Consider the following 12,837-nt stretch of genomic DNA (forward strand, 5'->3'; position numbering starts at 1 on the left):
CAACACAGAGCATTGCCAGATTCCAAGGAATGAATGTTCAATAAAAGGAAAGACTGACAAAGACATAAAACATTTATAAAGATACATTTGCCTATAATAGAGCTTCAAAATATAAGTGACAAAATCTGGGAGAGTTAAAGATATACATAATTTCATAATTATAATCGATGGTCTTAAGACTTTATTCTCATCAACTGATAACTCAATTACACAAACATCAGTGAGGATATAGATTTGACTAACAAGAAAAGCCTGATCTAGTCTATATTTATAGACCATGACACCCAGACCTATACAACACATCTCTCTGTTTTGTTTATTTGGTTGGTTGGTTGGTTGGCTGGTTTTGTTGGGGGGTATAGTTTGTTTATTTTTCTAGACAGGGTTTCTCTTTTTAGCCCTGGCTGCCCTGTAACTAGCTCTGTAGACCAGGTGGTCTCGAACTCAGAGAGATCCGCCTGCCTCTGCCTCCCGAGTGTGAGTGCTGGGATTAAAGGCGTGCGCACCACTGCCTGGCTACAACAGACCTCTTTTTTTCATGTGCCTATGGTGTTTTCATGAAAACAACGATGAAGGACATTAAACATCAAATGTTAATATAGCTATCTCATAACACACATTTTCTGACCACAATGAAATTAAATTAACAACAAAAGATATGTACAAAAACATCAAATACACAAAAACAGATTTCTAAACAATTTAAAGGTAAAAGTAGAAATCCAGAGTAAGAGTAAAATAATAAAGATGGACACAAATCAATGAAAGGACAAACAGATAATAGAAAATAAAAGCTGACCACATGGAAAGCCAGTTCCTTGAAGGGAGTAACAAAATGGACAAATCTCCAAATAAGAATAAAAGGAAAGCCAGGCGTTGGTGGCACACGCCTTTAATCCCAGCACTCGGGAGGCAGAGGCAGGCGGATCTCTGTGAGTTTGAGGCCAGCCTGGTCTCCAGAGCAAGAAACCCTGTCTCGAAAAAACAAAAAAAGAAAAAAAGAATAAAAGGAAAATGAAAACTGATTTTTATCTATAAACAGTAAAAGAACAGTAGACTACTATTAAAAACTTTATGCCAGCAAATTCAACAATTAGAAGGGAGCAAATTCTTGAGAATCTGACAAGAGTCAACATTATATAATATATATTATATATGTGATATATATATATATATATATATATATATATATATAGGACATTAAATTTTTAAAGATCTTCCCTAAAGAAAATAAAAATTGCAGGCCCAGAAGTTTATATTAGCAAATTCTATTAAGCACTCAAAGAAGAAATAGCATCAAAACTATATAAAATAACATTTCAAAATACTTGGGAAAATGTTATTTTTTGTGCTATGTAACTAATAACAACCTCATCCCTCTGGATACATGTTCTACACCATCCTTTCCCAAGCTAGGGGACTTACTACCATATAACTGAACATGTACATCCAAGATAAGATTCTTATTTTTATTTTCTTTTATGGAACTCACTCTATAGACCAGGCTGGTCTTGAACTCACAGTAATCCACCTGCCTCTGCCTCCTAAGTGTTGGGATGAAAGGTATGTGCAACTACACCAGGCCTCCAAGATTAGACTTTTAAAACAGAATTGCAGGTATAGAAAGATGGCTGAGCCACTAAAAGCACTTGTTGCTCTTAGAGAGAACCTGGGTTCAGTTCCTTACACATATATGATGGCTGACAACCATCTATATGTATGCAAATGCTGCACACACATCCAGGTAAAAATATTTATACCCTTGAATAAATTGAAGGAAAAAAATAACAAAAATAGTTGTTCCCATGTTGGGGACTTAACCTGGGGGAAGCCACCCTACCATGAGGCAGGCAACACAGTGGAGAGAGGGCATGTGCAGACCTTGCCAGGCCTGCTAATATCACACAATCAGACCTGAGTAACGTCTGCAACTAACAGTGTACTTGATGGTAAAAGGTTTCACTTGATCCCCATCCCAAAGACAAAGAAGAGGGCAGTGCCCATTTCACCACCCACATTCAGCACCATGCTAGAGGTCATATGCTATGGAATAATCTTTTTGTACACTATGAAGATGTGTCTTTGCCAAGGCACCTTCTGATTGGCTTATAAAAGAGCTGACTGGCCAGCAGGAGGTATAGGCCGGACGGTCAGACAGAGATGCTGGGAAGAAGGGAGGAGTCTGAGGAGTCACAAGCCAGATGCAAAAAAAACATGGGAAGTTCATAGATGAGGTAAACGAGCCTTGTGGCAGCACATAGATTATAGGAATGGGTTAATTTAAATTGTAAGAGCTGGCTGGAGACAAGCCTAAGCTATTGCCCAAGCATTTATAATTAATAAGTCTCTTAATAGTTACTTGGGAGCAATTGTCAAGACACAAAGAATCTCCACCTACAACAATAGTTTGCACTAATACTAAATAATAGCCTACATGGTGGCACACACCTGCTATCCCTACACATGGAAAATGGAGGCAAGAGACTCAAAAATTCAATATTATCCTCAGCTAGGATACCTTATCTCAATCCCATCCAAAAACCAAACAAACAAACAAAAAATCCTAACTACATAAAGTTCATAATGGATGAAACAAACCTGTCACATTTACAAATGGTATGATTGCTTTACACCGAAAATCCCAAGGTCAACTGCTAGAATGAATTTAACAAGACTGCAGTACATAAAATTAGTACAAAAAATTTGAATTCTTATATTAGTAGCAAATATCTAGAAAGTGAAATTTTAAAAAAAGATAAAAGTAGAACCAAAAACTACCTTGGAATAAACGTAATAGACAGACAACTGAGACCGCTACATTGAAAACTACTAATCACTGCTGTCCAAAAGTAAAGCTAAATAAATGAGAGGCTATTACCACCTTCATAGATTAGTATAATCAGTATTTTTTAAATGGCAGTTTTCCCCACATTTAACAAAACCCCAATCAATTCTCTAGCAGGCATTTTTTTAAGTAGCAAAATGGTTCAAACTTTATATTTAAATTCTAAGGGCATAGAATAATCAATGAAATTCTGCAATAAAAAGGTTAAAAGAAACTGGGCTGTGGTGGCGAACACCTTTAATCTCAGCATTCAGGAGACAGAAACAGGCAGATCTCTGTGAGATCAAGGCCAGCCTGAGCCTGGTCTACAGAGAGTTCCAGGACAGACTCCAAAGCAACACAGAGAAACCCTGGGGCGGGGGGAGTACAGTGCCTGATTCCAAGATTTACTACATTTTGGTAATCAAAGCAACTTGGGTATACTGGCAAAGTGACATACATATAATCAGTAGGAAGTGAATGCAGAAATAGGCCCATTCTTGACTAATCCACCCCTCAACCCCTCTCACAGGCCTCACAGATTTTTCTGAAAAGGAGTTTCCTTAAGTACATAGCCCAGGCTGGCCTGAACCTTACTATGTGTTCCAGGCTACCTGACCTGGAACTTGTGATCCTCCTGCCTCTGTCCCCCTAGAGCTGTGTAGCCCTGGCTGTCCTGGAACTTGCTTTGTAGACCAGGCCAGCCTGGAACTCAGAGATTCACCTGCCTCTGTCTCTAGAGTGCTGGGATTAAAAGTGTGCGCCACCACCAGCTGATTACATAAGATATTTTATCAGGTGATAAAAATAATATGATGATGGTTACATGAGATCAGGCATATTTCAAAACTGACTATGCACTTCAAATATATGTTTTTTTATTATATCTTAGTAAAACCGAGAAAAATAAAAGAAAAAACGGTAGCATTTACCAAAACTATAAATATGCGCCCTACTTCTAGAAATATACCCTATTGAAGGCAGGTGCAGTGGTGAATATCTGTAGGTGAGATGATAATAAATTCCAGACTAACTGAGGCTACACAGCAAGAACCTGCTGGAGGGACCAAGGGTTGGGGGGGCGGGGGGGGGGGGAGAAGGGAAAAAGAAGGAAAGGGGAGGGGAGAGGAGAGGAGAGAAGGGGAGGGAAGGAGAATGGAAAGAAGAAATATAGTCTATTGGGGTTGGTAACATAGCTTAATGAGAGCTACATTGCCTTTCATGTTGGAGGCTCTAGATTTGATTCCCATCACCCTAAGAAGGAAAACAAAAAACCAAGTGTGGTAGCGCACACCTTAAGCCAAGCACTCAAGAGGCCAAGACAGGAGGACTACTTCAAAGTCAAGGCCAACCTGCATGACATAATGAATTCCAGGCCAGCCTAGGCTCTAAAGTACATCACGATCAAGAAAAAGCAGGAAGGAGGGGGGAAGGGAGGAAGAGAGGAAAGGAGGAAGAGAGAGAGGATGGAGGGAGAGAAGAGGAGGGAGGAGGAAAAGGAAAGAAAGGAAGGAGAAAATGTATCCATTATACATGGATACACATAAAGATATTCAGGCACAGAAATTGCTACCTTTGGTTACATGGGATGACCAATAATCCTCATCGTATTTGAATTTCCCATTATTGCAAACATCAGGCATTCTATAACACTTGAGACTGACATCACTCTACTTAATAATCACAATACATTATATATTATGTGCCCAAAGAACATTAGCTACCATGTGCTAGGTTCAACATGGCAAATATCTTGTAAGAGAAACAAATAACTTGTGTGGGGATATGTTACAGTGGTAGAACAGGTGCTTATCACACCCATATCCAGACTTCAATGCCTAGAAGGAAAAACATAACAAAAAACAAAACCCTGGAGCTTATCTATTCTTGGGACTCTTTCATGAAATACTATAGCAAATCGATCTGCTTGGGCCATGTTTTCAATAATTTCTAGTTTATTACATACTAACTTCCTCCCATAATGTATGTTTGTTTCCATTCTCTTTTCAAATAATATAAATCCAAAACACATGAAATAAACAAGAAATGCAATGTATTTTCTAAGGAAAAGTTAGAAGCACTAAATTTACCCTAGTCATGGTTGTTGTCATCTACAGGATCCCTAATATAAAGTATATAATTTTGCATTTAATTACATTATATAAATTGCTTTTTGCAATTAAGCTCCAAAAGGAATTAAATATTAATGAGTGCCTGAAATATAAATAAGACATTCATAATCTGAATAATGCAGAAAAACATCTATTCCAACATATATTTTAGATCTTTAAAGTATTAAGCAAGATTTTTTTCTTTTTCTTTCTGAGGCAAAATCTTGCTATGTAATCCAGGATGGCCTACAATCTGCCATCCTCCTACTGCAGCCTCCCAGTACTGAGATCACAGGCATATGGCACCAGGCCCAGCTAAGGGTAGACATTTTTGTCTTTCAAATGTTGCTGGCACTGAGATGCAGCTCAGCTGATAGTGCTTGCCTAACATGCACAAACCCCTCAGCACCAGGTAAAGTGGATGTGGCGGTGCATCCCTAAAATCCTAGCATCTGACAGGTAGCAGCAAGTGGAACAGAAGGTGAAAGTCTTCCATAGCTTCATACTGAGTCCAGGGCTGAGACACATGACACCGTGTCTCAATAAACATAACAAATTAATTTTGAAAAATACTGCTTATTGGGTTGGGAAGATGTCTCAACAGTTAAGAAAATAAGGACCTGAGTTCAAACTCCCAGAACCCATGTAAAAAGTCAAGTGCTGCTACCTGCCCTTGTAACATTAGAGGAGAATGCAGGATGATGGCTGGGACTTGCTAGCCACCAACCTTGCTTCAAGTTCAGCAGGAGATCCTGTCTCAAGATCGCAAAGTGGATTGTGATAGAGCAGGACCTTAGGCTTCCTTAGGTTTCTATGTGTGCACAGGTGATCACGTATGCACACACACACATATCACACACATAAACACACACAAAACTAACACACACACCTATTAATCAATGTCAAAGACAGCGCCCTTGCTATCAATTAGGCAAAAAGTAAGCATAGATAAGGAATTTGTATTTATTGACACCATACACCAACTTTTTTTAAAAGGCATAACTATGGCTGTAGTGGAACTTGCTATGTAGACCAGGCTGGTCTCAAACTCATAAAAAATCACCTGCCTCTGTCACCCAAGTGCTGGGATTAAAGGCAATAAGCCACCAACACGCTTCAATAATAATTTTTTTAGAATTATTTATTTTGTTATTTTATGTGTATGAGTGTTTGGCCAGCATGTATATCGGTACACCACAAACATGTCTGGTACCTGAGAAGGTGGTAAGATGCCATATGGGTACTGGGAATTGAACCCTGGTCCTTTGCAAGAACAAATGCTCTTAACCACTAAGTCAAATCTCTAGTCCCAGTAATTATTTTTAAAATGCTAACTAAATACAACATACTTGACAACACCTGAAACAATACTAAAATTTGAGCCTTGTTTGTTTAAAAACAACTTAATTATGGCAACAAAGTAAACACTATGGGATTACTTATGAAGAAACTATATTGAATACTGGTAAATTTCAAGGCATTTATATTCTAATTCTATGACTTGTTTACAAGTAAATCTGAGTTAATCTCAGATGCAGCTTGCTTCAGATAACTGGAAGAAGAATAGCAGGCTCATTAAATATATATGAATCCACAATGCAGAGACACTGCACCATATTGATGGAGCCCTCATTAATTTCCAATGATGTAGCCACTATCATATTTGTGTTCTATAAAAAGAGGGATATATAGTCATTTGCCTTCATCTCAAAATTCTTGTTTTTTGCATTTTCAACTTTTAAATAAAAATCTAACACTCCAAAGCATTTCTACTGATGTTCATTAAACTTCACATTTTCTTTTCTATTAATAGAGAATTCATTTACATATTTGTATGTATATAATGTGTACACAAATTATCTCATGATACATAACATGAAAAATAAAATACAAGAAATGAAGGTACTGAAATTACTTCCTCCCAAAAGTAATAAAATTCATTTAACCTTCTTGTCTTCTAATTGTTATTACAAAATAAATACTGACATTGTCTTCTACATCATAGACCAAAGATAAAGAAGTGGCAAAATGCAGCAATGGCCCACAAAACTGTGGCTGAATTTTTAAAGTTTTGACAGTGTTTCTTTTTTGTTTAAACTAGCACTCTGAAAAATTAAATGTAAAGAGAGAATTAGTTTGAAGTAGATGAAATTGACCTTGATAATATATTACTTTAGTTTATAGTACTTTCAACTTATACACAGAAAATACAAAATGCAACCTTCATAGGATTTTATTTAGCAAACGTGATTAAAATTTAACTGAACAATCACTAGCAAATGTATACACAAAAAGATTGGAATGGGCTTTCATTTCATTTCTCTGTATGTCTGAAAAGAAGCATGGGTATGGAGTACAAGAAAGATTGCTAAATCCCTTCCAAGTTGTAATTAACAGGTCTTCCAATGTTCCTGTCAGTCCTGTTAATAAAATAAACAGCATTCTGTAGCCTGTACTTCTGTACAAATTTCCTCACTAATCCAGAGAGCCAAATCCAAAAGACTCTTCCCTTCTCTTCCCTCCTCATTGGCTGATTTATACATCATTTATGCTTTTGAAGCCAACCAAACTTTCTGTTCCCTTGGTGCTGACCTTCATCACTTTAAGATGTATCCACTAATCAAAGGCCCTTTTCCTAACCAATTGGGTTGCAGGATTTCAAGCTTTTGTTTCTTCTTCTTGGGTCTCACTATGTAGCCTTGGATAGCCTGGAACTCTCTAGGTAGACCAGACTGGCCACAAACTTAACAGAGATCAGGCCAGGTGAGGTGGTGCATATCTTTAATACCGTAACTTGGGAGGCAGAAGCAGGTGGATCTCTGTCAATTCGAGGCCAGCACAGCCGAGACTTCATTGAAAGATCCTGTCTCAAAAAAAAAAAAAAAAAAAAAAAAAAGGGAGAGAGAGAGAGAGAGAAAGAAAGGGGGGAAAGAAAGAGAAAAAGAAAGTCATATCAATCCACCTTTCTTTTTTTCTTAATTTTATGTGCATCAGTGTTTTGCTTGCACTTATCTGTGTGAAGATGTCAGATCCCCTGAAACGGGAGTTAAAGACAGTTGTAAGCTGTGAGTTGTGAACCTGAATCCTCTGAAAGAGCAAGCAGTGCTCTTAACTGCTGAGCCATCTCTTCAGTCCGTCAATTACAATTTTTATAACTAAATTTTCCTTGTTAAAACACAAACTAATTTTCTCTGAGTCACTCTATTGAGCTACAAACACAGGGGTTGTGGGTGGGGAGGCAGAAACCACGCCTGCCATCCTTTGCTTTATGACTACCCTAGTAATGTTTAAAAACTATTTGAGTATAAGATTCCCCTAGATAAGTAATATAAAGTATGGGTCTTTCCCCCCACCCCACCCTGAAAAAAATTATAACAGAGACCAGGATTTTGTATTTTAAATAGGCACCCAGATGATTCTCTAATATGAGGCAAGTCTGGAAATCAATGACCTGGAAATTTTATTGAGACTACAAGAAAGCCTGAAAAAATATCAATTACTAAAGAGCAATAACTAATAAATTACTGTTGAGCCTTGCTTTTTTGTCTTTGAAAACAGACTTAACACATTTAAAACTTGAAGAAAACTATCTCCAGGCTTATTTCTCATTAAGTTATTCTCATTCCATATACCATTTTAAGCTCTACTTGCTAAGAAAATTAGGAAGCAAATTGCCAGACTCCTAAAACTTAAACCCAAGAAAGCATTTTTTATTACATTTATTTATTTACTTGGGGGAAGAGAATATGTCTCAGAGATCAGAGAACAACCTGCAAGAGCTGGGTTTTCTCCTTCTCCTATGTAGCACAATTACCCCTATTTTTATATAGAATATAAGCAATAACTCTTCATAGGTGAGAGTAAATTCATTCTTAAATTTACTTGAACTATGCCTCAAGTAATCCCTCACAGTGACCCTGTAGGATATACCTATTAATCCCATCCTTAGAGTGAATGACTAATTTTCACTAAATTTACACATTAAATAGCCAATCTAGGATTGAGAGTCAAGAGGGCTATCATAATACTTGTTAGATATACTTCATGCCCACTAAAGAAAGAAGTGATAAAAAAAAACAAATTTTATTTCTGTTTCTACTTGCAATCTAAAGGGCTAAGCAATTAATATGCCATTGTTTCAGGCTCTTGCAGAATAAAATAATTTGCACCTTCACCAATCATCCTTAAGGGTTAACATACAATTTCCTATTATCTGTTTGAGTCTTAGGACTTCCTAAGAAAGAAGCCCTGAGGGCTACAGAAATGACTCAGTGGTTAACAGCGCTGGATGCTCCTCTAGAGGACTCAAGTTCAATCCCCAGCACCCAAATGGTGGCTCACAGCCATTTGTAACTCCAGTTCCAAGAGATATGACTCCATATATACAGGCAAAACACGTGTAAAATGAATGCAAAAAAAAAAAGTCCTAAAAGGTGTCCATAATGTTAAAGACTATGAAACATCCGTATGCCAAAGTTCCCTTCTGCAAATGCCCCAATATCAGCACTCTGGAGACCAAGACAGGAGATCTTGAGCTTGAGGCCAGCCTAAACTACCTAGCTAGTTCAAGGCCATCTGAGTTACAAAGCAAAATCCTGTCTCAAAAGGTTGGGGGTGGGGGTGGGGCTGGAAAGATGGCTCAATGGGTAAGAACACTTGCTGTGTAAACATAACGACCTGAACTCAAATATTAGTACCCACATTAAAAAGCTGGTCATGGCCTCGAGCGCCTGTAACCTGAGCACTATAAGGGACAGTTAGCTAGCTCCAGGTTTAATGAGAAACCCTGTCACAAAGGAATAAAGCAGAAAATGATACAGTAGGACACTGAGCATCCTCTTTTGGCTTCCATGGATATACCTACACACATAGGTTCACGTGCTCTAGAGCAAGCACACGTGTGCACACACACACACACACACACACACACACACACACACACACACACACAAGTTAGCATGGTAGCACACAGCTAATAAGTTCAGCACGCAAACTAAGGCAGGAAAATCAAGAATTTAAGGTTTGCCTAGGCTACAAGACACATTGCTGGTCAACCTAGGCTATATAGCAAGACACTGTCTCAAAAAAAAGAAAAAAAAGTAATAATAAGGACTGGAGAGACAACCCAGAGATTAAGAGACCACTTGCTGCTCTTCCAGAAGACTTGGGTTCAATTCCTAGCATTCACATGGCAGCTCACAACCATCTGTTGCTCCAGTCCCAGGGGACCCAATGTCCTCTTCTAGCCTCTGGTGGCACTGCATGCACATGAATGATACATTGCAGGCAAACATCCACACACATACAATAAATAAATAAATAAATAAATAAATAAATAAATAAATAAAAGTCTTTCAAAGGCACATCAGTTAGGCTTTACTGAGTATAAGTAGAAATCAAGTGGGGGTGGCATGGCTAAAATTTACAATGCAGCCAATTCCTTGAGAGAGTCATGGAGGATATCCATATGTCTTCTAACCCCCCAAAGTTTTCTGCCCAAAGAGGGTGCTGTTTCATAATTTGCACACTACTATATATCACTTAAAATAAATGAACATCACTTACTGAATTAGTCTCACCAACAAATGTATTAATTAAATGTCAATCTCATAAAACTCAATACAACCAACAATTCAGATACAATACAGAGGACAGAGAAACATAGTAAACAAAGCCATCTCTTCGGCAAACAAGATTCAGACTCTTTAGCAGGACAACACCATCACTAACTATCTAGTACAACTATCTAACTATCTTGAGCACACAGCAGCAGTGGACATCTGCCACTGTGACATTTCATCACAGACAGAGGATGGGTTCAGATGGTGGGGGTGGGGGAAGAGCATTTTTCAATGGTGCAGCCACCGGTAGAATATTTGAGAAGTTCAAAGGGAAAGGGGGAATAGAGTGGGTAATGAAGGACATGCTCTCAATACACTATATATATATATATATACACATTTCAAGGCTAAAAGAAAAATTGCAGAGAAATTCAGCAAAACTTCTCCAAAAATCTAATAGTCTGCCAGTCATGGTAGCACATACCTGAAATTCCAGGACTTTTAAGCGGAACAATTTAAAGTTCAAGGCAAGCCTGGACTACCAATTGAGGTCTTTTCAAGTCTTTACAAACACCTGATAACACACCAACAGTATTCCCTCACTACCATTGTTCATACACTCCAGTTGACTACCTTTACTATATTTTTAATCTTAAATCATTCAGTCACAGCGACACTGTCTAAAGCAAAATAAAGGTTAATTAGGAAAAGGAACCAATTAAGGAAATTAATAATCCTATCAATTATAAATACAGCACATTGTGCAATTTATGCCCAAAGACCTTGTCTATCACACTGCAATCTACCTTTTGTAAGACTGAAACTATAGTAATATATGTACTGAAATTTTTATAGTACCTTTAATCTCAAACCACCTTTTACTAAACCACTTCACCATAAAACCAACAAATACTTTGACCAAATTTTGCACTTAATCTTCAAAATACATAAAATCACTCTCTCCTTTCACCACCAAGCAACCAAAATGCACCTACTTTCTAGAGCCACTTCCTGGGTTCCAGACTCTCAAGACCCACGTCCTGGGAAGTCTCAGGATCACTTCCTACGACGAGGGAATGATACTCACATAATCTCACCATGAGATTGCTCATGGTAAAACACTACAGCGCCTGGAATATAATGTGCACCCAATAAAAAGCCAGCCATTACCCATCTCCAAAATAACTGCCTAGAGTCTGTATTTTCTGTCTTTACACGATTAAAGTCCAAGTAAATTCATCAGAACACGTATACATACACAGCAGGTTTCCCAATTAATTCATTCAGTCAACAGCAACAGTATACACCCAAAGTAAGTTTTCATAGCACTTCTCTTTTCATTTAGTAAGGACTTAAACACTCTAATCTCCCATATTTTCGGCCAGAGATCTGTCTGGAGGCTAACTAACAACACTAGGCGGTGTGGAAACAAGTCGAGATTTTCACTGGCTGGAAAGGCAGGTGAGAGACAAACTTCTGCGTGCCACAATCAAAACTCCGTTCAAAGCAGGCCAAAGATGCCCGAGGCAAGTGGCTACAGACCTTTTAAAGGAACTACGCCCCCTTTTTTCCACACACCGCCCCCCATCCAATGTTGAAACTCACCACACCCTTTATTCCCCCCGAGTTGTCTCCTGGCATCTCCCAGGATTGTCCTCCCACCCTAGGAATCCAGGGTCTCAGACTCACAGAGTGTGTCCGCACACGTTCACCATCAGCTTCAACGAAGGGTTCCGGTATTTGGTGGTCTTACACCTGGGGCAGCCCTGATCGTCCATGGCGTCTCCTCTGTTTAGGCTTTTCCCAGACGCCGGCTTCAGCCACTGCCACCACAAGCAACCCCAGACCCGACGTCAAGCAGGATCCTACCAACAGGCACTGGGCCGGAATGGTCCTTCGCGAAAGAGCACCGGCTGGAAGCGAGGCGCTGCAACACAAAGGTTCCGGGAGCGAGTTCTCTGATTCAGGCGCTACAGTTCCATCATAACCTTGGGTGAGCCAGGTCAGTATATTGGGATGGGAGAAGGGATGCTTTTAAGTTTTACACCGTTGCCTAATTACATTTTACATGGAACCATATGGTATAAGGAAAATAAATTCGTGTGTGGTTTGGAAACATCCACATGATTTCAAAGATTTATGCTGATGTACAGTCAATAACACAGACTAGTACTTTCTTTCAGAAAATTGAATAGTCTTTGCTGTTCACTTCTTTATACTTGTGTAATTGAAACATAATTTGATTCACACATATAAAGATTAGAAAAATGCTAGGTGCGGTGGCTCACACCTCTAATATCAGCACTTGGAAGGCTGAAATGGGAAATTGCCATGAGTTGGA

The 12,837-nt window shown here is 38.6% G+C and overlaps 1 protein-coding gene across 1 annotated transcript in view; it reads right to left on the reverse strand.

The window, feature by feature from the left end:
- The window catches only part of Mnat1 (MNAT1 component of CDK activating kinase), a 148,186-nt gene extending 135,745 nt beyond the window's left edge, over positions 1-12,441 (reverse strand). The window contains exon 1 of the mRNA XM_027418238.2: positions 12,186-12,441. Within this exon, the coding sequence (XP_027274039.1) occupies positions 12,186-12,274 (89 nt within the window). The 5' untranslated portion in view covers positions 12,275-12,441. The remainder of the gene's footprint in view (positions 1-12,185) is intronic.
- Between the last annotated feature and the right edge of the window lie 396 nt (positions 12,442-12,837).

This window comes from Cricetulus griseus, chromosome 5, assembly GCF_003668045.3.
Source record: "Cricetulus griseus strain 17A/GY chromosome 5, alternate assembly CriGri-PICRH-1.0, whole genome shotgun sequence".
Lineage (NCBI taxonomy): Eukaryota > Metazoa > Chordata > Mammalia > Rodentia > Cricetidae > Cricetulus > Cricetulus griseus.